Source organism: Phyllostomus discolor, chromosome 6 (genome assembly GCF_004126475.2).
Source record: "Phyllostomus discolor isolate MPI-MPIP mPhyDis1 chromosome 6, mPhyDis1.pri.v3, whole genome shotgun sequence".
In the NCBI taxonomy this organism is placed as follows: domain Eukaryota; kingdom Metazoa; phylum Chordata; class Mammalia; order Chiroptera; family Phyllostomidae; genus Phyllostomus; species Phyllostomus discolor.
Window position 1 is genome coordinate 162835327 of NC_040908.2, and position 22703 is coordinate 162858029.

Here is a 22703-nt window from a genome sequence, read left to right on the forward strand (position 1 = left end):
GCGGGGTGCTCAGGGGAGCTGCGGCCGCCAGGTGGCCAGGAGCAGGAGGATCACGGGGCAGCAGTCTCCCCACAGCACAGAGAGGGGTCAAGAGTTCTGTTTATCTTACCAAAAACATCTCTGGAATGCCTCCTGGGGAACAAAGGGAGCGGGGCCTCCCCCTTCAGGCTGGGGGGCTGGCCCCTGGGGGCCTCAGCGAGGGGCTGCCGGAGGGAGGATGCTGCCACAGGACCTCGCTGGGGGGTCGAGGCCCAGGGAAGGATCAGCCCTGAGAGGTGCTTCAGAGAACCTGGGGCTGTGCGACCTCCCCCAGGGAGCACCTTCCCAGCCCGGCCCAGGACCAGGAGCTGGCGGAAATGGGGGGAAAGGCTGTCCCACTGTCCTCCCGCATGGAGTTGATGGGGGGACAGCCCCCAGGCTTGGCCCCGGAGGGGTGGGACCCAGGAGACCCTTGAGAGGCGGGTCAGGGGAGAGCTGGTGCCCAGGGCCGGTCTCTGACGCCCACCCCTTTCTCTCCCGCAGACCCCCACCTCCTGCGCACCCTAACCCCTGAGACCCTGTGCCATGCGGGGGGGCCCTCTCGCCTGGAGCACCTGCCCCCACCGCCAGCCCACCTGCCAGGCCCCCCGCCGCCCCCGCCACCCCCACCTCACTACCCCGTCCTGCAGCGGGACCTGTACATGAAGGCGGAGCCCCCGATGCCCCCCTACGCGGCCATGGGGCAGGGGCTGGTGCCCGCCGAGCTGCACCACGCCCAGCAGTCCCAGATGCTGCACCAGCTGCTGCAGCAACATGGAGCCGAGTAAGACTGGGCCGCCACCGTCTGGGGTGGGAAAGCCAGGTGGGCGGTCAGGGAGCAGCAGGCAGGCGGGACAGAGTGCAGGTGGGGGCAGGTAGACATGAACCCAGGAAGGGCGCAAGGCGCTGACCCCAGGACACAGGGTCAGCGTACGTGTTTGCACGTGCCCAGCAAGGCGGCGGGGATTTCCAGCCATCGGCCGAGTGCTCCTGCCTGCCCGTTTGGTGGCATGGCCGTTCCCGTGGCCCGCGTGGGTCAACGGGGGCTCCATCTAAGAGAGGAAATGCGTGCCCGGCTTGTGGAACTAGGAGGGACGGAGTCAAGACCTGAACCCGGGCTGTGCTGTCGTCAGACATGAGTGGCTTCCCAGCCGTCTCGTGGAGTCCCCGGGTTTCCGAGGAGGTCCCGGGTGTGGACCTGGATTCTCGGGTCTGACTGCAGCCCGCAGAACTGTCCTTCCATGTCTCCCGCGCGGAGATTTCACGAAAGGTTTGGTTCAGGGAAAGATCCCACGGCCTAAACTGCTGGTCAACCGGAAGGAGAAGGGGTGCTCTGCAGCCCCCCAAACCTTCAGCCCCTTTCCCAAGAAACTCCCCTCCTGTCTCCATGGCCCAGGAGGCGCCTCTCCCCAGAGCCTCCACTGGCAGGGGGAGGCTGAGAGTGACCTCCCGGGGACGGGGCAGACTCGCTCCCTGTGGCAGCAGCTGTGGGCACCCTGCGTGCCGGGCCCACTGTCGGCCGCGATGGGGACACACAGACGAGTCAGGTGTGGCCCCTGCCCTCCCAGATTCCACAGTTTGGGGGGCCACTGAGCGACAGAAACAGTGACGGGAGCACTCTCAGGACTCGAAGCCCGGGGGCTTCCTGTAGGAGGTGTCCTCCGGGCTGGGCACATCCTGCAGAAACAGGGAAGGGGTTCCTGCTCAGGCGAGGGGGGCTCAGGGGAGGCCAGCCCCCCACGGTGCACTTCTCTGCCCACCCAGGCTCCCCACGCACCCCTCGAAGAAGAGGAAGCACTCGGAATCACCCCCCAACACCCTCAACGCCCAGATGCTGAACGGGATGATCAAACAGGAGCCCGGGACCGGGACAGCCCTGCCGCCACACCCCCCTCGAGCCCCGTCCCCGCCCTGGCCTCCCCAGGGCCCACTCTCGCCCGGCCCCGGCTCCTTGCCCCTCAGCATCGCCCGGGTGCAGACGCCGCCCTGGCACCCACCAGGTGCGCCGTCACCAGGTACGTGACTGGCCTGCTGGACCCCGCCGGTGGGGGCGGGGGGCTACCCTTCTCCGCGTTGGGGGGTGGGGCCCAGGGTCCACGTGGGCATTCCCTCCCTCCAGGTCTCCTGCAGGACAGTGACAGCCTCAGTGGCTCCTACCTGGACCCCAACTACCAGTCCATCAAGTGGCAGCCACACCAGCAGAACAAGTGGGCAACGCTGTACGACGCGAACTACAAGGAGCTGTGAGTGGCCGGTGCCGCTCCCCGCCCTCCTGGCCCCCCCCCCCACCCCGCCAGGGCCCCCCAGCCCTGGCGTCAAGGACCTACAGCAGGGGCCTGGGAGCACCCTCCCTGGGTGCCAGACGGCCTGTTGGACAGAGGAGCAGACCGGCTCAGGGCAGAGCCTGGACTGGGGCTCAGGGTGTCTGACTCCCGGGCCCGCCCGCAGCCGCCTGAAGAAGGTGGTGTGTGCCAGGGAGGGGCCCGTGGGGGCTAGGTCAGGGAGAAGTGTGTGGGTAGGTGTGTTCTGGCTTCTCCTTCCCTGTTGCCTCCTGCCCTCCTCCTCCTCCTCCTGCATTCCAGGAAGGTAGCAGGAAGCTGAGTGTTAGCAAGGCCCTTGCAGCGGCCCCCTCCCTGGAGGAGGGGGCCCAGAGGGTGGGGGAGGACTGGGTCAGAGGCCGCCTGGCATTCCTAGCCCTTCCTCAACACCCACCTGGTTTCAGCTTCCCGGCCCGGCCAGGAGCACTGCGGGACCATTCCCCTCACGGCCACAGAAGGCCGGTGAGGGGGGGAGAGTGTGGTTCCTTTCGGCTCACCTTGGACGTTGCCAGGCCTGAGCAGGGTGGCTGCCCTTGGGCCCTCCCACAGCTGAGACCAGCCCCCTGGAGTTGGGCACCCCGGGCTCTGTGGGATTCCTGATGAGAAGCCCTCAGGGTGCAGTGAGGCAGGGGGGATTCCAGCTGCCTCAGTGGCTGAAGGGTCCCTTGAGGCCCTGCCAGGGTTGGGGAGGGGTCTTTGGGGGGTCCCACCACTCCTACTTCTTGGGCCAGCCCTGCCACCCCAGGCCCCAAGGCCAGGCAGCTGGCAGCTGAGGCCCCCGGTGTGGCCCAGGCACTTCCTGGGTGTTCCTCCGGCGCAGGCCGGTGGGTGGAGTCCCGGGAGGGAGAGGTGGTAGGCCCTGGCCTTCCTGTGGACATGGGCCAGGCCGAGTCCTCTCCTCACGAGGTTGGAAGTACTGTCCGTGCCCAGCTTCCTCCAGGCAGGCACCGGGCATGGGACATCGGCAGCCCTGCTTGTGCGGGGGGGACCTGGGTGGGGGCAGGCCAAGCCGCAGAGGGGTAGAGACGTGGGCCAGTCTCCCAGCAATAGGCGGGGGGACTGAGGCTGAGTCCAGCCGCCCAGAGCACCCCGTCCTCATCCGGGCACACGGAGGAGTGGGAATGAGGATGTGCGGGGGCTTGGGGGGAGCCTATGGGCCAGGGCTGGGCCAGCTCCGAGCCGGCGCCTGGTTCCACCGTTTCCATGGCAACCAGCTGTCAGGCGAAGTGAGGCTCTGCAGACCATCCCCTCTAACCCCATCGCCCACGGAGGGGGTGGGCTCCAGGCAGTGTTCTGGGAAGGAGCCAAGTGTGGGGAGGGGCCATCACACCCCCCCCCAGGACTTCCCCCCACCTGGTGGGCCTCAGGTGTGTTGCCCCGTTTCCCCCATCCCCAGGGCAGGGTGGTCGGCCCCAGGCGTGCGGAGGAAAGAACAGTGACCGAGGAGATGGCCGACCTGGGCCCACGTCCTCCGGGGACTCAGTTTCCATTTCTGAGAAGCGGGGGCAGCCCCGGGGCCAGGGGTGCAGGGTAGGGAACTGGCACTCAGGCCCGGCTGGGGCGGGGCAGGTGAAGGAGGCTCCAGCGTGTGCCCCCCCCCCCCCGCCCGCCCCCCAGGCCCATGCTCACCTACCGCGTGGACGCCGACAAGGGCTTCAACTTCTCGGTGGGAGACGACGCCTTCGTGTGCCAGAAGAAGAACCACTTCCAGGTGACGGTGTACATCGGCATGCTGGGCGAGCCCAAGTACGTCAAGACGCCCGAAGGCCTCAAGCCCCTCGACTGCTTCTACCTGAAGCTGCACGGAGTGAAGGCAGGTTGGGGGGGCTCCGGGCGGGAACTCCTCACGGCTGAGTGCCCCCTGCCACCCAACCTCCCGTCTTTTCTCCCTGGGATGCCCCTTAACCGTGGGGCTCCTCGCGTCCTTCCCCCTCCAGACCCCAAGTCTGTATCCCCAGCCAAGACCCCCCTTTCCTGACCGCTCTCTCAGCTTCACGTCCCGAAATGAACTTCCTGCGAACTGCCCCTCCCCGGGGAGCTGGGCTCCAGGGCCCTGGCCACTCAGGCTGTAAATCCGGGGCCCACTGGCCCTCACGCCATCACGCACCGGGTCCTGCTGACCCCTCTCCCCGGACAAGGCCACTCCTCTCCTTGTCTGAACACCCAGAGCAGCTTCCACTCTGGCTCCCACCTCAGGCCCCACCTGAGACCCAGGTGGGCATGACACTCCCTGTTTTTCCACACCCCCCCCACCCCGTGCCCTCCTGGCAAAGCCCTGACTTCCGACCTTAGCCCACCACGGCCTTCGGGGTCCAGCCCCGCCACTGCTTGTGCCCCAGACTGCCGTGCCCGTCCACAGCCCCCGCCTTTCCTCAGCAGCCTCCTTTTCCTGGGGCGTACTCCAAACGCCCCACTCCATCCCTCCTCTCCTGGCTGACTGCTCCTTGACCTTCACTGTCCACACTGCCGTAGTCTCTGGGGACACCTGCCCTAAGGCCCACCCTGACTGAGAGGCCCCGCCCCATGACCCCTCCCTCCCCAGCACAACGTCAGTGGACCTTGATTTTGAGCCGGGGCTGTGGCAGGGTCCTGGGGAGAGGTGGAGGGGACACGGGAGGGGGAACTGGGAGCGATCTGGTGTGGGTGTGGGTGGGTGGGTGTTTGTGGAGGCTGGCTTGGGGCGTGTGCTCGGGCTGGGGGAGTGTGGGTGTGGACTAGGGACCACGAGGGTGACCGTGGAGTATGTGTATGCTCGCGCGTGCACACAGAGGTGGGGGAACGGGGGCCGGTGTGGGTCTGGGGTGTGCGGCTGCATAGGAGACGGCACCCAAGAGTCTGGGGGAGTGCTGCTGAGGGGACGGTGGTGCCTTCATCCCTCACGAGCTCCAGCTGGGCCAGGCCTGGGCTGAGAGGCTGCAGGGTGCCGGGACCCGGGGGCACCAGGCCCTGAGTGCCCGTGGGCTCTGCTCCTCCCCCAGCTGGAAGCCCTGAACCAGTGCATCAACATCGAGCAGTCTCAGTCGGACCGCAGCAAGCGGCCCTTCAACCCCGTCACGTGAGTGCCCGGCCCCTCATGGGGTGGGGGGGCCCTGGGAGGGCTGACCCTGGGGCTGGCTTGGGAGCGGAGGGGGGCTAGGCAGGCGCCCACAAGGTTCACTTCCCACACCTGGGTGCCCCCTGTGGCTCCCAGGGCCTGCCCCCTGAGTATCCTGCCTCTTCTCCCGCCCCCGCAGGGTCAGTCTGCCCCCTGAGCAGGTCACGAAGGTGACCGTGGGGCGGCTGCACTTCAGCGAGACCACCGCCAACAACATGCGCAAGAAGGGCAAGCCCAACCCTGACCAGAGGTGCGTGGGCTGGACCCCTGCGCTGGGGTTGCACCATTTCTGGGGAGGGGGGTCAGGAAGGTGCCACCCGGTGTAGCGCACCAGGCAGAGCCCCACAGACTGACCCACTTCACAGATGAGGAGTCTGAAACTCAGACCCTTAGTCGATTTAGGGGTGGGAGAGCAGAAGCCCAGCTTCTGTATTAATAAACTCCTCTGAGGCTGAGCTGTGGGCCCTGGGGAACTTCCGCCCCCTAGTGGAGGCTCCGGTTCCTCCTCTGTAGGGTGGATGCCCACGCCCACTTCTCCGGGTCCTGGTTACTGGTGGGAGAGGACTGGGCAGGCAGTTTGGTGCACCAGGCCTCTGACCTGGGAAGGGTGGTGGGGGGTGGGATCCCCAGGTGCCTCTAAGACCCCTGTGTGCCCCAGGTACTTCATGCTGGTGGTGGCCCTCCAGGCCCACGCACAAAATCAGAACTACACGCTGGCGGCCCAGATCTCAGAGCGCATCATCGTGCGGGTGAGGGCCACCTCCGCCCAGGGCCCGGCGAGTCCTCCCCAGACAGAGCTGGGAGGACAGCACCTGGGAGAAATGCCAGGGTGCTGGGGAGGCGGGGGCTGGAGTGCTGATCCTGCTGGGCAGAGCTGTGTGGCCTGGGGAAGGCTCCACCCTCTCTGGGCCTCAGTGTCTGCTTCTCAGTGTAGCGTTGAGGTGCACAGGGCCTGGTAGCTTTCTGAAATCCCACAAGTGACTGGCAATGGCCACAGTGGGAGGGGCAGTTTAAGTTACTCCCGGTGGGGTGAGGAGCCCTGGGTGGAGCTGGGGAGGGGGTGGCTGTGGGCGGGGCCTCCCCCTTTCCCAGGGTGCTGCAGGTCTCCCATCCCCCGGGCCTGACCCCTCCACCCCCAACTTGCGCCAGGCCTCCAACCCAGGCCAGTTTGAGAGCGACAGCGACGTGCTGTGGCAGCGGGCACAGGTGCCCGACACCGTCTTCCACCACGGCCGCGTGGGCATCAACACGGACCGGCCTGACGAGGCGCTGGTCGTGCACGGCAACGTCAAGGTCATGGGCTCGCTCATGCACCCGTCGGACCTTCGGGCCAAGGAGCACGTGCAAGAGGTGGGGACAACTGAGCTACCAGCAAGGGGGGGCTGAGGGCAGGGGGAGAAAGAGGGGGGAGGCCGGGCCTGGATTCCTGGAGCCTGGGGTCCCCAGAGCAGGGTCTCCCCTCCCTATTCCAGCCCCTGGGCGGCCGCCTTCTTGGGCTCGAGTCCCGCTCCGGACCAGCCAGGAGGGGAGGGGTTGGGTCTTAGGCGTGGCCCCCACGCAGGTGGACACCACGGAGCAGCTGAAGAGGATCTCGCGCATGCGGCTGGTGCACTACAGATACAAGCCAGAGTTTGCGGCCACCGCCGGCATTGAGGCCTCGGCACCCGAGACAGGTAAGGCTGGGGGCTGAAGTCTGGGAATCCAGTAACCCCGCTACCGTCCTCTGGAAACCCTCCTCTTCTGGGAACCCCTCCCCGTGACTCCGGGAGCTCCGCCCCCAGGAGCCCTGCCCTCTCCCAGGCCCACTGCTCAGCCCCTGGGAAATCATGCCCTGACCCTGGAAGTCCGAGAGTCGCGCCCAGGGACCCTTGCCCCTCTTCCCTTGCATGGATCCTGCGTGTGTCCTCCTGGATCCTCGCCCTCTGCTTCCGGGGTTTTTACTCCCAGGAGTCCGTCCCTTCCCCCAGCCAGGGGGACCCCACACCTTGACCCCTGGGACTGTGACCCTGTGCACACTTGCAGGTGGAGCTCCCCACTTCAGGGCTCCCTGGAACCCAGATCTCTGGCCCCCAGAACCTGGCCCTCTCCAGCCCCTGCCCCCTCCCCTTGCATGAGGTGCTGAGGGTGCCCACCCCCTCCCTCCACACACGCTGGGCCTGTCCCCAGGTGTCATTGCCCAGGAGGTGAAGGAGATCCTGCCTGAGGCTGTGAAGGACACTGGAGACGTGGTCTTTGCCAACGGGAACACCATAGAGAACTTTCTGGTGGTGAATAAGGTTTGTGCCCAGGGGGACCTGGAGGGGGCCCAAGGGGCAGAGGGGCGAGCCTGCTGGAGGGCACTCCCTCCTTCAAAGAGATGGGGCGGGACGGGGGGGGGGGGGATGCTGCCTCCAGAGTGCCCTTGCCACCGCACAGGGAAGGGGGTGAGCTTCAGGGCAGAGGCGGGGACTTGGCCACTGCATGGCTGTGTGATAAGGGCAGGAGGAGCCTGGCCCACGGTCACGTCCCTCCCCCACCAAAGGAGGGTAACAACAGTAACGGCTAAGACGTCCTCACGTGGCTCTTGCAAAGCCGACACACGCGGTTTACTGGGAGGACGGTGTTTGCCGCTCACCCGCCGTGAGGCTGGGCTGTAACACGTTTGGGCGGAGGCTGAGGAGTTGAGCGCTTTAGCGTGTGACACCGTGTTCACGAGAGGGCAGACGGCCTTCTGACGGGGCGGGGAGGGCTCCTCCTGCTGGCTGGCTGGCGGGGTGCAGGCCTGGGGGTGCTGTTTGGAGGCAGGCGAGGTGGGAGGCTGAGGGAGCCCAGTCTGGACTGGAGGGAAGGCTGGCTCAGGTAGGGAAGCCCCGAGGGCTCCCCTCCTGCTCCCCAGGGAGCCTGTAGCCTGGGGCTCCCGGGGCACAGCCGGCGCCCTCAGCGTCAGCCTGTGGACCGTGTCAGGAGCGCATCTTCATGGAGAACGTGGGTGCCGTGAAGGAGCTGTGCAAGCTCACCGACAACCTGGAGACGCGCATCGACGAGCTGGAGCGCTGGAGCCACAAGCTGGCCAAGCTGCGGCGGCTGGACAGCTTCAAGTCCACCGGCAGCTCGGGCGCCTTCAGGTGGGGGCACTGGGCGGGGGGAGGGCAAGGCCCGCCTCCCAGAGGCACCTCTGACCCCAGCCCTCTTGCTGCAGCCACACAGGGAGCCAGTTCAGCCGGGTGGGCAGCGTCCCCCACAAGAAGAGGCCCCCCAAGGTGGCCAGCAAGGTGAGGGTGGGCAGGGGTGGGAGGTAGGTTGACCGGGGGCCTCCCCACCCCCCATGGTTCTCCTTTCCAGCGTGCCCCTCTCCAAGCTCACTGACCCCAAGCGCTTCCCTTCTGGTCCTGACCCTCTAGCCACCCCGCCGCCCCGCCCTGTTTGTCCTTCCTCTCCCTCTGCCCTCCTGGGAATGAGCCAGCCTTGGTGCCCCGACCTCCAGCGAAGCCCACAGGGGTTAAGACCACGGGCTCCCTAAGTCTGGGCCTTTCCTGCTTCTTCCCTTGTCCTCTCGGTCCTCAGCCGTCGTCCGTGGTCCCAGACCAGGCCTGCATCAGCCAGCGCTTCCTGCAGGGAACCATCATTGCCCTGGTGGTGGTCATGGCTTTCAGGTGACTTGTTCCGCAGGCTCTGGGGCGGCTGGCTGGGGGAGCTGAGCTGCCCACAGGGCTAGGCCTGGGGGAGGAGGAAGCTGTGGCCTGACAGAGCCCCGGAGGTCCTGGGGAGGGAGGTGGGCTGCCTCGCTCTGTCGTTCCCACCCCCCCGCCTCGGGGGCTGGGAGACCCATCATAGGCATCAGCTGGGAGCCCTGGCCCTGCCCTGGAGACAGGGCACCACCAGACCGTGGCTCCCACTCTGACCGAGGCCCCTCCCTGTGGTCCGCAGCGTGGTGTCCATGTCCACCCTGTACGTGCTGAGCCTGCGCACCGAGGAGGACCTGGTGGAGACGGATGGGTATGTCTCCGGAGGCCCGGCTGCCCTCTGAGCTGCCAGGTCGGGTGGGGCTTTGGCGGGCAGCCCAGGGACTGAGGGGCCATGGAGGCTGTCCCCTCTAACGGGCTTCTACCCTAGGCTTTCAGCCTGCTGGGGGCTTGTGACGGTGGGTGGGAGGGTCTCCTTGGAGGGGGCAGCTGTTTTCTAGTCCCTGCAGGAGCCGATGTCTCTCTGGCTGCTTGGTGCTCCTCCAGGTGTCTGGGCCTCCGAGAGTTGGAGGCACCGGAGGGGCCCAGGCCGGACTGGGGTGGAGGGAGGGAGGACCGGGGTGGGACCCTGGGCTCCGCCTGCCCACTGCCGCCCTCAGCCTCTGGGGCCACCTCTGACTGTGTCTTCTCTCTCTCCTTCCCTGCGCCTGTCTCCCCCTTTTCCTCTCTGCTGCCCCTTAGCTCTTTTGCCGTGTCCACTTCCTGTCTCCTGGCCCTGCTCCGGCCCCAGCACCCTGGGGTGGGTGAGGCCATGCACCCGTGGTACGTGTCTGGGTCAAGCTCCTCCCTCCTCCCTCTGGCTCCTGCCGCCCTTTTCCGGCCTCCTTTCCACCTTCCCTGTCCCTGTCCTCCTGTCCTCCTGTCCTCCTGCCCCTCCTGCCCCTCCTGCTCCTCGGGGACTCCCAGGCCCCACTGCCCAGGCCGTCCCAGCCCCTCTGAGCTTAGCCCACCCTTCCCCAGCAGGTCCAGCCAGAACTTCGGGACCACTCAGCTCCGACAGTCCCCTGTGACCACTGGGCTGCCAGGCACACGGCCCTCTTTGCTGCTGGGTGCGTGCCTGGGGTGGGTCTCGAGCGATGGGGTCAGAGAGAGGCGGCTGCGTGCCGGGTGGGCGTTCGGCTGCCCGCCTCCAGCTCACGCGGCCTCTGGCTTCCTCAGTCCCCACCGGCCTGACCAGCTCAGCCCCCCGACCGGCCCTCCGCGCCTTGGACCTGTGCTCCAGCCGCCCCTGCCCTGTCGTCTGCTGCCCCTCACCCACTCCAAGCCCTTCCATGGACTCTAGTCTTCGCTCCAGCATCAACCCCAGCCGTGGTCTCAGCCCCAGTCCTGGCCCCTCCACGAACCGCTCAGGTGTGCCTATTTGGGGGCTAGGGCTGGGGTTGGGCTTTTACGATTTTTTTTTCACCTGAGCCCAGAGGAAGACGACCCCCCTCCCAAAGACTCATTGGTGGGAGGGTCTCCTAGAGCCCACAGTGAGGCTCTGGAAGGAACTGGGGCCTCCTTGGGGGGGCAAGAGAAATGGGGGTCACCCAGAGTCCAGTGGAGCCCAAGAGGCAGCTGGGTAGGGGGCAGCTGGCCCCCTCTACTCAGCCTGTCCCTGCTTCTATCCACAGACCCTAGCCAGATGGCCCTGCTGCCAGTCACCAACATCAGAGCCAAGTCCTGGGGCCTGTCGGCCAATGGCATTGGCCACTTCAAGCATCCAAAGAGCTTGGAGCCCGTGGCCAGTCCTGCAGTCCCCTTCCCTGGGGTGCAGGGCAAAACCAAGAACAGCCCCAGCCTCCGAATCCATGGCCGGGCCCGCCGAGGGGCCCCCCAGCCTGGCCTGGGCCCCACTCAGACCCGGGGCCCACCAGGTACTTGCCCCGCCCCCTTCACCTCTCTGCCTGGCCCAGCAAAGCTCACTGGCCAGGGACCGTTTCAGCCCAGTCACCCATCCAATTGCCTGGGTAGGGGGAACTGTCCATCAGCGGTAACCGGAAATCAGGCCGAGAGCTTTATAGAGAGCGAGCACCTCATTTAATCTCCACGGCATCCCTGCCGAAAGGAATGGTCCCCATTTTTCCAGTGAGGAAGCAGAGACGTAGACCAGGGAAGTGACTAGTCAGGGCTGGAGTGTTTGATACCGAGTCTGCCTGACTCCAGGGTCCGGCTCCTTCTGGGTTTTCCCAAACCTCAGACCCTTAGTGTCGCAAAGAAATCCTTTCTCGCAGAGGTTTTCAAGCTGGGTTCCTCCATGGTGCCCTGGGGGCTGCCCTGGGGGTTGAAGGAGAGGCCAGGAGCCTTCCTGGCTTCAACCAGGTAGCTCTGCTCTAGGTGTTGGGCCTCCTTGTCAACTTCCGTTTGATGGGTGTCGTGGCTCAGAGAAGAAACCAAGCTGAGCAGTGGCTCGCTGAGACTGAGGTTCACCGTGACGGGGAAGCCCCGTGGGGGATGTGGTCACCAGACGGCCGTTTCCTGGGCCCTGCTCTGTGGCTGGCTCTGTCCAGGGCACTGGGGGGAGACCCGCTCTGCCCCCACGGAGCTCACAGACACGCAGACACGGCAGTGTGATGAGGCTCTGAGAGGTGGCTGGGTGGCCGAGGAGGGCTCTCAGGGCAGGCCAAGGTGGGGAGGTGATCAGGGAAGGAGCAGCCAGGGGAACATTGGAATTGGGTCTCTGAAGGACAGTAGCAGTTTGCCCAGAAAAGAAGTTCAAGGGCACACTCCATAGTGTCCTTACCTGATGCCTATCCATGACCCTGCAGGGCATTCTGGGTCCTGCTGGGTCCCTTGGCTGCCTCAGGGGGCTGAAAATGTCACAGGCCCAGCAAGTGGTCAGTGGCTAGTGGCCCCAGCTTCCCCTGCCTGGGCGGACGGTCAGGCAGCAGCAAGCCTGGGGATGAACTCAGATGAATGAGAAAGCCTTGTTCCCCCCACCCCAGCCAGCCAGCCTGTCCGTTTCAGAGAGGCCCACAGGCAGTGGTGGGCTGGGGCGCGGCTCACAAGTGGCTTTCGGGGTGGAGGGGAGCCTCAGAGATGTGTGTAGTCTGGAGCAGAGGCCTGATGAACAGGCCCCCGTTTCCCCTTCCACCGCTGCCTCGCAAGGGCTGGGGAAGACCGTCCATCCCCGCTGGCTCCTGGGTGTTCTGGTTCTGCCAGGGATCAGTCCTCAGGCTCGTGGAGACTGGCTAGTCCTGGGGTTGTTGGGGAAAGAGGGCGGTGTGTCTCCAGCCACTGTCTGACTCTGGAAAGAGTAACATGGAACTTACTCGTACTAAGGTGTGAATGACTGATCCACATCTGGCAAGGAAAGGTTTGTCTGCCCCTCATTTGTGTCCTGCCTTGTCACCCTCCTCCTCCTCCTCACCCCAACAGCCTCTCTCCTTGCAGACGCAGCCCCCTCCCTGACCTCCATCCAGGTGCTGGAGACCTCGATGCCCATCACTTCCCAGTACTGCGTCCCGGGGGCCGCCTGCAGGTGGGCTTGGCTCCCTCAATTCACTCCGGGGACAGGTTCCCTCAGACGACATGAGCCCAGGCAGTGCAGATGTCCAGACCTCGGCCCCCTCAGAGGGACTTCTCCCACAAGACGGGGCAGTCCGTTTCTAGGCCCCTTAAGGGTTCCAGTGCAGACCGAGGGCTGAGGAGTCGGTTGGGGTGGGGGCCTGGGGCGGTGGCCTTGAGCTGAGGAACCAGCTTTGCCCTTTCAGGCCTGGGAATGTCACCTACCACATCCCCGTCAGCGGCGGCACCCCTCTGCACCTCGGCCTGACCCTGCAGATGAAGTGAGTGCAGCGGGGGGCAGGGGAGGGGCGTGGTGGTCCCGGGGCCAAGGAGGGACGCTAACCGCCTGCTCTGGGCTTCTCTGGCAGCGTGGGCCTGGCAGTCTCTGGGTTTCAGTGCCTGTCTAGAATGGGCTGCTGCCCCCAGGGGCCTCAGCCGTGTGGGGTGGTGGGTGGGAACGGGTGTGTAGCCATCGAGGGCCTGGACTGTTAGGGACTGTTCCGAGCAATGTGCGAGTTCAGTGGCACGTGTCAGCGGAGCAGGGGCGGTGGTGTGGGGCGCCGGCTGGGAGGGGGCCAGGGTGGAGGAACTCGGAACCCCACCTCCCTGCTCACTGGGCCTTCCCCAGCTCCTCGTTCCCCGTGTCCGTGGTGCTGTGCAGCCTGACGTCGGAGGAGCCGTGTGAGGAAGGGGGCCTTCCACGGAGCCTCCACACCCACCAGGACACCCAGGTAAACGGCAGTGGGGAAGCCGAGAACCAGCCGGGCCCCAGAGCACAGCTGGGCCCCCAGTGAATGATGAGGAGAGGGAGCTGGGGCTTTGGGGCCTGGGCCTCTGTGTCCCGGGGTGGGGGGTGGGGGGGCGGGGCACGTGGGTGCCATGTGCTTGTCCCTGCCCTGACAGGGCCCTGGGGAAGAACACAATCCCACAGGGACTAACGTGAGTGCGGTGGAGGGGACAGGGAGTCCTGGGAGCCCACAGCAGGGACAGTGAACCCTGTCTGGTCTCAGGGTCAGGATGGCCACTGGCAAAAGCCATGTGCAGTTAAGATGAGGCCTGAAGGACAATTTGGGGACTGTGTCCCAGGAGCCGGGGATGAGCATGCGCAGAGGTCTGGAGGCCAGGGAGAGCGTGGCGTGCTGGCGGGGGTGGGTCGGGAAGCCAGCGGGCAGGGAGCCTGGACCTCAGGCGCGGGCTGGGGAGGCCACGCAGTTCCGTGGGCATTTCTGGAGGTAGCTTCTGGCCGCGTGCGTGCAGAGGGCTCCCTGCTGCTCTGGGAGCCAGGTGGCTGGGATTCTGTCGCCGTCTAGCTCCTCACTGGCAGTGACCTGCAGTTGTGACTCTCGGCACAAGTTAAGGAAATTTCTGTTCACCCTGCGTGTGTTTAGCTGATGAGTGCTCAGGGGCCCAGCCCGCTGCTCGGCTGGGGCGCTGTCCTGATGTGCCAAGGTTGCAGGTCTGATCTCTGGTCGGGCCCGTGCAAGGGACGAGCAACGAGCGTGAAAATAGGTGGGAAAACAAAGTGATGTTTCTCTCTCCCCCTTCCTGTCTCTAAAATCAATAATAATTTTAAAAAACCTTCACCGGGACCTCCTGTCGCAGGCCCTGTGCTGGGCCCGGCTGCGGGGAGACGAGTGTGGCATGCACAGGCCTTGCCTCCCGGCAGTGCCCTGGCCAGGGAGGAAGACGTGCAGGACGGAGCCTGAGCAGGGGGTGGTGTGAGGGAGAGCCCAGGGAGAGCCCGAGAGGCCCAGGCCCTGTGGCCCCACAGAGACAGGGGGCAGGGGGAGCCTGGCAAGGCGCTCACTAGCCGTGGGGCTCAGGCCTGAGCCCTTGTACTCCGGGGGCAAAGCTGGAGCCACGGGCAGGAGGTGGGCAGGCTGCCCGGGCAGGGCCTCACGCTGCCCTGTTGGGGAGAGCACGCCAGACCTGGGTTTGGAGTCCGGCTCCGCCATGCGCCACCGTGGGGCTGTAGGAAAGGAACTCAGTCTCCTTGTCCGCAAGCAGTGCCACCTCATCGGGTTGCAGGGAAGACGGTGTTGATGCAATGCCTCCACGCGCCCAGGGCGTAGTGGGTGAGAGGGGAGGCAGGCACCAGGCGGGGGCCACTGCGGACCTGGCACAGTCTGCACTGAGGGGGCTGCCGCTGCTGCCCACAGCAGACCCCGCTCCCTCCCATCCCTCTCCCTCACACTCGCACAGGCAGAGCCTGGGGCTGCGGTGGAGAGGAATTCTGACTGGGATGGGGCAGGGGGCTGTGCTGACCCCTCTCCACTCTTTCTCCAGGGCACTTCCCACCAGTGGCCAGTAAGCATCCTGTCCTCCCGTGAATTCACCTACCACTTCCAGGTGGCCTTACTGGTGAGCACAGCACCCGCGTCTGTGTGGGTCTTCGGGGGTGGGGGTGTGGGGAGGAGTTGGGGCAGTGTCAGGAAAGGTCACCGGGGGAGGACCTCCCGCCCTGCAACCCCCCAGCCACCCCACCCAGTCCCACTGCGCTTCCGCTCAGGGTCAGGCCAACTGCAGCGCGGAGGCCCCGGTCCGGCCGGCCACAGACTACTACTTCCGCTTCTACCGCCTGTGTGACTGAGCGGCCCTCCCCGGGGCAGCGCCGCGCCGGGGCCTGCCCGGCGCCCTTCCCACACTGGACGCAGTGGTGTACACTGGAGCCTGCCCGCTCTCCCCCGCGCACTGGCACTCCCCCAGGGGCTGAGCTGGGCCCGGCCCTCCCCGCCGGGTGAAACCGAGGTCCTCACACTGGAGCTGCTGTTCCTGCTGGTCACTCCTCCCACGCCCCGAAGGGAACCAGGGACCTCCAGGGGCCAGTTCACATCTGTCCAGCTATGGTGGCCGGAGGGCTGGCTTCAGATGCCCTGGAGGCAAGGGGAAGCCTGGGACTCTCTCCAGAGCCCACCCTCCCTGCCTCCCCTTTTAAGAGTGAGAGCTACCTTTTTGGCCCTCAGAGAGGACCTGCCTGCCTTTGAGATGGACCAGCGGGGGCATGGAGGGAGCCCTGAGACTTGGCTGGAACCATGCATCAGCGGAGGGCAGACGGCCCTCAGCCTCGAAGCTGCTCCCCGAGGGGTGGCAAGGTGGTGGACTTTTAGGGTTTGACTGTTACACTGGACTTGCACTTCAAAGCTTTAAGTGTGGCCCAGGAGGTCTCCTCTCCCTGGGAGAGCTTGGCTCCAAAAGCTCCGGGGGCAACCGAAGCCGTCCCTGGATGGGTGGGCGGGACTGACCACGTGCCTTATGTACGCTTAGTACCTGGCTGAACCAGTGGGGCCAGTGGGCCCAGTATGCCTGGGACCCTTGAACCTGGAGTATCCTGGAAGGGGAGTTCCCCATGAGCTTCCCAGTGGTGCAGCTCCAGGGCCTGGGCCCCGGGGAGCTGCTAGAGCTCGCGGCGGTGCCAGTGACCCATCACTCTTTGAGCAGAGGAGCAGGAATCCTTGCAAGGCAGCAGGCCATCTTGGCTGATGGGTGGATGCAGATAGCTTTTGCTGTTATTAATGAATAACTAAAATGCACTTAAACCAAGACAAGGGTGGAAGGGTGGCGGCAGAAAACCCAGGGCGGGCCGGAGCCCTGGGATGACGCTTGCAAAGACAGGGCCCCGGTTCTGATCTGTCCCAGGGGGCCCCGAGACACCCATCCCACTCCCGACCATGAAGACTCCGGCCTCTCCCTCCATTCCTATCTGCTGGAGGCCCCACCTCTGCTCACCCCTCCCCGCAGTGGAGTGGCCTTGAGTTAGGGCAGAAGCCTTATCTCAAGTGCCAACGGTAGCTTGTCCTTAGTGGGTGCCCGCAGCCTTCTGACAACCCATGGGGCTCGTGGAAGGAGCGTGCCGTCACTGGGCCCTGTCCACCATGGGCTCAGACGTGGGGGCAGGACTTCCCACGTGTCCTTGCTCTGCGGTGGTCTGCCACCTCCGTGGGAACCAGGCCTCGCCCCTCTCATGTCCCATTCTCAGCTCTGAGCGTGGGAGGCCGTTCTGCAGGGGGTGCTGAAGCTTGAGAAAGCCTAGGAACTGCGGGGCCTTCGGCTGTGGATCTCAAAGCACTTGTCCTCAGGATGGGGAGACCTGGCCGCTCAGCCCCCACCCCGGTGTGGCTCCACTCCCTCGCTCTGACTCGGGGATGACATGGCTCCCGTACCACGCAGGGGCCCAGCCTCACTTAGGACTACTCTGCTCTCTCCTCCCACAGCGTGGCAGCGTGGGGGGAACCTCCCTAAATGCCTTAAAACTGCTGAGCCCCCCTCCTTATAATAGGATTCTGGGACTGCCTCAGTGGGGTATTTGTCCTTGGACTACAGCCCCTCTGCCCTTAACTGGAAAGTGACCCTCCACTGCCCCCTGGAGCCCATCTGGACACAGCAGAGCCCCAATCTGGTTAGCAGCTGGCTGTTTCCATGCCTGGGGTAGGGATCTTGGTGCAGGGGCTGGGGCCAAACAGGGGCTCCAAGCTGCTCGAGGGGGGTCAACCTTGGACCAAAGTTGCGTTAAGCCCAGAAAGGTAAAAGGGCCTCAGGGAAGGCGAATGGGCCACCTGCTGGAGGCTCCAGCTGCCCGGCTGGGGCTGGAAAGTGCATGTCTCGGCTCCATGCCGTACCCAGGGTCCAGCAGCCATCTCTTCCTTTCTCTCTCCCTTTGGCATTTACTCCCGTAGCCACTGGGCTCATCTCCCCCAAGCTTCAAGCTGTACATAGGGCTTCGCAGTGCACAAGACCCCTGCCCTCACTGCATCTCCTGCACGAGCCTGCGTGTGCATAGAGCGCCCTCCCTCCCCGCTAACTCCCGGCCCCCGTCCCTGAGCTCCGGCTCCTGTTCACCGTGCACCAACTCGGACCCAGGAGCGGGCGGAGGGAAGCAGCCCTGGGCCTGTCTGCCCCCTGTCCCCCGAACTGTTCTTTTCTTCTGAAGTAAATACACGTATATAAATAAATGTATAAATGCGGCTTTGTATCTGAGCTTGCCTCCCTGTCTCTTCCTGAGGTTGTTCTGGTGGGAGATGGAGTCGCCTATGGGGTAAGGACCTCTGGGAATCGGGGGGTACCTGAGCCAGATGGGTGTTTTATACCCCATTCTCCCTCTTAGCTTGATACTGGGCTTGGGAACTGGACTCCACAGCCCCTCCCCTAGCCTCACCCCAGGGACCCATGGCTGCCCCACCCGGGTTAGAAGTAGCCACCCCAGCAAAAAGCCTCTGTCAAGGACAAGCTGAACCTTGCCGGGGTTCCCAGTCCACAGAAGGGTGGCTACACGTGGAGCAGAGGCCTGGCCCAGGGAAGACTTGATTGATGCGGGACTCCAGAGAAGTCTGCTCCAGACACAGAAGGGGGGAGGCCTGCCCTTCCTGTCCACAGGTGGTAGGCCTCCCACGACAAGGACAAGGCACCCCTCCCACAGCCCCGTCGCCCTCAAAGGTACAGAGCAGGTATCCCAGCAGCAGGGACCATCGGCAAGGCAGAAGGAAAGCAGGAAGAGCCGAGACCGGGGGCAAGGCAGAAGGAAAGTAGGAAGAGCCGAGACCGGGCACCCGGCAAGTCGGTCACACATCTGCCTTTATTGTGAGCAGCAGGCGGGGCACTTCCGGCAACAGTAAAAAAATTAATTTACAAAAGCGGGGACTCGGCACAGCTGCCCGGTGGAACCTGGAAGGGGAGAGGGGTATCGGAATGAGACCAAGGTCCTCCTTCCCACCCCCTTTTCTCGCTGAGCCCCGGTGCCCCGGGGCGAGGGCCGCCGGGCGTGCTCCTTTGCCACTGAGCCACCCGAGCCCGTTCTCCTGATCTGTTGGGTGGATTATCTGCTGCAGTTTTTTGTTCTTCTTTTATCGCTTGGTCAACAATTACTTCAGTGGCCGAAAACATTCCAACTAATCAAAATCGTACTCCCTGCAGCAAATTTTAAGTGCCAGTCCCTGACCCGCTTCTGGCCCACCTCCCAGCAGCCTCTCCAAGTGCCTGGTGTACGACATGTGAGAACCCAAACGCGTAACCATGAGAAGCCTGCGTCCACAGCCCCGTGTCGTACATCCCAGAGCCGGACTAGGGCCCTGGGCAGCGCACAGAACTTAGAGCTGACAAAGGAGGCCACACTTGGCTCAAACCCCCGTGAGGAACAGGGAGGGAGGCACACGTGTCTGGTGTCCCTATCCACTCTGCTGAGTGTCTCCCGTAATCAAGGGGTCGCGCAGGCCTGAGGCCCACACTGGTGCAGGTGTGGGAGGTTTCGCAGTGTCCCGCCCCGTCACAGCTCTTACCCTTGGGAGCTCACACGTAGATGCCGACCCAGAGCAGCAGGAAGAGGACCCCAAATCCCATGAAGAGTGAGGCCACCAAGGAGATGAGGAGCTCTTTGTAGATGTCTCGCGTGTACTTGGTGGAGGTGACCTCGTAACTGGCAAGACGGTTAAGGAGAAGCAAAGGGATGGGCCGCACAGAGCAGGAAGCACGGCCACTGTGACTCCAGGAGAAAGATACGGGCTACGGGCCTTCTGGGAGGTTTGTCTGGCTTGGTGCAGCCAGGCAGAGAGGCCCCAGAGATGACCCAGACTCTGTTGCTCCATACTACCCCTCTACCACCCAGAAAGAAAACGAGGCCCAGAGGGGTTAGGTCACTTGCCCCAGGTCACACAGCTAGTGAATAGTGGAGCTAGACTAGTCCTCGGATCTCCTGACACCAGAGGGCCTCCCTCCGGAAACCACTTTCTCAACTTCAGATCTACCCCCAGCCTCCAGTCCGGCCAGGCCCTCAGCTCACTGTTCTAGAAATTGGAACAGCAAACTGAACTAGAAAAATGAGGCCACAACCTGACCTGGAACATCGACAGCCTTCCCTCAACCTCTTTACCTTCCTCCAATCCCACAGGAGGACAAATGGGCAGGGTGCGTGTGCCCAGCCCGGTTTCTGCCTCAGCTTCCCACATCGGGAACTTGGGTCCACGTGCTGCTCAGCGGAAGGATACACGAAGAACCAGGCGGTGAAGAACATGCCGATGGCCAACAGCACCACGGTCAGATGGGGGAAGACAGCTGGGTTCACCGGGCTGGTGTATCTGCTCATGGCCTCCAGCTCCTAGGAGAAGGCATGAGATCAGAGCCATGAAAGAATCCCAACACGTCGACCCGGTGGATGAAGGGGTCATGAAGGAACCTCGTGCTGCTGTGACTGCTTAAGGCCCGTCTCAGCCTAGGCAATGTGGAAGTCCTTCAGAGCCCACATCAAGTGATGCGGTTTGGGAACGGCCACAAGTTAACATCTGAAACGAAGGTGGCACTCCGTCTTCTCAGTATGAGGCACGAAGGGCAGCTGCGAGTCAGAGGCTGGAACACAAAGGGCGACTCACTAGCTATAGATCAATGGCTCTTAATATTTTCTGAGGCTACTGGCCACTATGAAGAAAAAAAAAAGGTAGTGAAAGGTATGGGTGCTTTCTGCCCAAGAAAAAGTCTGCCTAGAATTTTAGGAGCTTTATGGGCCCACACCTAGATCTCAACTTGTAATTCTGTGTTTTCTCACTACGCTATCACCGAATCTCAGAACTTACAGGCAAACGGCACCAGGGCAGATTCTGGTTCTAGTGAACAACGTGAGTCTCGGTTGAGTTATAACATCTCAACGGGGCTGATGTATGATTTCAGAAAGATGACGAAGGTCAAAGCATCTGGCTGCTGCCTGGCAAGAGTCGCTCAATAGGTGTTTGTTTCCTCCCCAAAGTTTAGGGAAGATTGTGAGGTAATGCCCGTGACAGAGGGCTGTAAACACACAGTTCTGGACAAATGTTAACTTCCATTGTCACCCACCAGCCAAGGCTCCGAAAATCCTGAACACAACAACTCTAGAGGAGTAAATCGACCCCATTGTTCTAAGAGACACTGGAATTCAATTCGGTAAACATTTATCCCCCCATCCCCCACACGACAGACAATCACTGTCCTTGACTGAGCCTCCAATGGCAGGCCCTGTGTTTGGCACTGGGAATACAAAGATGAATAGACATCATTTCAGGGCTAGGGGCACGTCAGATGGTGGTCACTGGGAGGCGTGGCAGGTAACAATGAAGTCCGGGACACGTGGCAAGAGAGCGGTCTGTCCAGGGGCTGTGGGAGCTCCCGGAAGAGGCCAACTGCCAGAGGGAGTTAGAAATGCTTCACCAGGAAGATGACATTTGCCCAAGGCCTCGCAGATTAAGTACCAGTTCCGCAGGAGGAAGAAAATGTCAAGACGGAGAGGACAGCTTGATCACAAGTAAGAGAGATAAAAGCTCCAAGACAATAAAAATGCACCTCACGCCCCCCACCCTTAAAACTGGCGAGATAAAAACAGCCTAAGGTGTCCAGGGCAAGGGGCTTCTCTTCTCCGCCCCCCCAGCCCAGGTCGGAGGATATTGGAGCCTCCCGCGGTCTGGACCACGGGCGCCCGAGGCCTTTGCGAGAGAAAAGGGGTGTGGGACAGGTCCTGAAGGGTCCTCTCCACCCTGTTGCAAGCTTCCCTCCACCATCTCACCATGTTGCCAGGGACAGGGTGAACCGCTGCTCCGCCACCGGAAAAACACGTCGGCAGGAGCCTGCCCGCCGTTTCAGCCGGAAGAGGATGTGGCACCCGCGCACGCGGCATTGTGGGACCTTGTAGCTCGCCGAGAGAGTGCGTTCGCCTTGCTGGGACTGTATGCCTTGAGAGGCGCCCGCCGCCGGGGGCGGGCCTGCACTACACTTCCCAGGAGGCTGTGCACAGCAGCGCGTCACGTGACGGGAGCGCGGGCTTTGGAAGGCGGCGGAGCGAGAGAAGACCCTCCGGCGATTTCAGGCCGGAGCTGGACTGAGGACTGTCCCTGGGCGACAGTGGACCTAGCGTTGGCTGCCGAGGCCCCGCGCTCCTAAGGCCAGGTGAGACCCCATGGGAAGCGTCTCCGAGAGCGGCCCGGCCTGCTTTGCGCTGGGAGTCGGGGGCCGGCTGCGGCGCGGGGAGGAGGCGCGAATACTCTGCCGCCACTTTGCCGCTGCGGGACTCGGGCTTAGTCCCCGTCACCTCCGAGCTTCTTTATTCGTTTGTAGAAAGGGGATAATAGCTCCACCTCAAGGGATCGTGGTGTATTTTGACCAGGATCCTGATGAGACACAGTTTCAAGCTTCACTTGTTGAGAGCCCGCTGTTGGATGCTGTGGCCGAGATAAACCGGGTACAAGGCAGTGGCCTCCCAGCACGCGTTCCAGCAGAGCAGCCAGCAAAGGAGTTCATCTGCGTGGGTGCTGGAGGGGGAACGTTTGCAGAGCACCTTGGTGCGTGCCGGGAGCCTTTCGGTTATTATCTCGGCTGACCCTGGCGGTACTTCTGCAAGATGGGCATGGTGTTCATCTTATTGGATAGATGAGGAAAAGCAAACGTGTATGGCTTAGTGATGCCGCACAGACGGTGAATGCTGGCTCCTCGATTCAAGGCCATTGCCATTCACTGAGGAAGGAATGGGAGGTGGACCTTGAAGAAGAGCCTCATAGAGGATGGCGGGTGGTGAGCACAGCTGAGCAAAAGCGAGAAACGGCGGACCTTGTGCCAGGCTCTTTGCACTGGGTCCCACCCAGGCTGCAGGTGGCTGGGGAACCAGGGCACTGAAGGTCTCGATGCCATGACTGAACCTGGCTAGGAGGAGGACGGTACCAGGATCACCTCGAGTTACTTAGAAAGAACCCCGTGAAGGGAGAATGGGGACGAAGAGAAGGTCTGGTACAATGTTTCCTAGTGTTGGGCACGCACCACGCAGTGGGTACATGGTGACTTGGAGTGACACACACACGAAAAGTCCAGTTTAATAGTTATACATGTAACGCATATTAAAATATAACTGATACAACAGACCGCTTAAGATGAGTTCTCTTTTTCAAGTTATCTTAGTTTTTATTTTGTTTTTGTTTTTTTATCCTCACCCAAGGACATTTTCCCATTGCTTTTTAGAGAGAGACAATGATGAGAGAGGTAGGGACAGAGGGGCATCAATGTGAGAGAGAGGCATTGCCTGCCGAGCGAACCCAGACCAGGGATCGTACACACCGGGGGCTGGGA

The 22703-nt window shown here is 63.3% G+C and overlaps 2 protein-coding genes across 7 annotated transcripts in view; one reads left to right on the forward strand and one right to left on the reverse strand.

The window, feature by feature from the left end:
- MYRF (myelin regulatory factor) overlaps positions 1-17612 on the forward strand; it is a 33187-nt gene extending 15575 nt beyond the window's left edge. For 2 of the 6 annotated variants that reach the window (XM_028515652.2, XM_036029557.1), the window contains 23 exons: positions 523-802; positions 1783-2033; positions 2138-2261; positions 3954-4149; positions 5315-5391; positions 5570-5680; positions 6089-6179; positions 6580-6780; positions 6992-7103; positions 7597-7706; positions 8374-8534; positions 8609-8681; positions 8974-9062; positions 9337-9405; positions 9834-9914; positions 10113-10201; positions 10311-10502; positions 10766-11008; positions 12525-12612; positions 12845-12919; positions 13267-13369; positions 14925-14999; positions 15148-17612. In XM_028515652.2, coding sequence (XP_028371453.1) covers positions 523-802; positions 1783-2033; positions 2138-2261; positions 3954-4149; positions 5315-5391; positions 5570-5680; positions 6089-6179; positions 6580-6780; positions 6992-7103; positions 7597-7706; positions 8374-8534; positions 8609-8681; positions 8974-9062; positions 9337-9405; positions 9834-9914; positions 10113-10201; positions 10311-10502; positions 10766-11008; positions 12525-12612; positions 12845-12919; positions 13267-13369; positions 14925-14999; positions 15148-15228 — 2972 coding nt within the window. In that variant the 3' untranslated portion in view covers positions 15229-17612. The remainder of the gene's footprint in view (positions 1-522; positions 803-1782; positions 2034-2137; positions 2262-3953; positions 4150-5314; positions 5392-5569; positions 5681-6088; positions 6180-6579; positions 6781-6991; positions 7104-7596; positions 7707-8373; positions 8535-8608; positions 8682-8973; positions 9063-9336; positions 9406-9833; positions 9915-10112; positions 10202-10310; positions 10503-10765; positions 11009-12524; positions 12613-12844; positions 12920-13266; positions 13370-14924; positions 15000-15147) is intronic. The other 4 variants (XM_036029553.1, XM_036029556.1, XM_036029554.1 and 1 more) reach the window with 4 other exon arrangements.
- A 563-nt stretch (positions 17613-18175) lies between these two features.
- On the reverse strand, positions 18176-21279 carry TMEM258 (transmembrane protein 258). The gene is made up of 4 exons (XM_028517308.2): positions 21154-21279; positions 19613-19722; positions 18908-19044; positions 18176-18296 (listed from the first exon to the last, which is right to left on the reverse strand). Exons 1-3 carry the CDS (start codon positions 21262-21264, stop codon positions 18918-18920), a joined length of 348 nt encoding a protein of 115 aa, XP_028373109.2. The 5' UTR covers positions 21265-21279; the 3' UTR covers positions 18176-18296; positions 18908-18917.
- Positions 21280-22703: the final 1424 nt, after the last annotated feature.

Excerpts from the sequence above, each read along its gene's own strand:
- TMEM258 (XM_028517308.2), bottom strand. The coding sequence starts at position 21,264 with ATGCCGCGTGCGCGGGTGCCACATCCTCTTCCGGCTGAAACGGCGGGC. Across the intron at positions 19,723-21,153 it reads ACCCTGTCCCTGGCAACATG|GAGCTGGAGGCCATGAGCAG; the intron begins GTGAGATGGTGG and ends GCCTTCTCCTAG. Across the intron at positions 19,045-19,612 it reads TTCACCGCCTGGTTCTTCGT|TTACGAGGTCACCTCCACCA; the intron begins GTATCCTTCCGC and ends CCGTCTTGCCAG.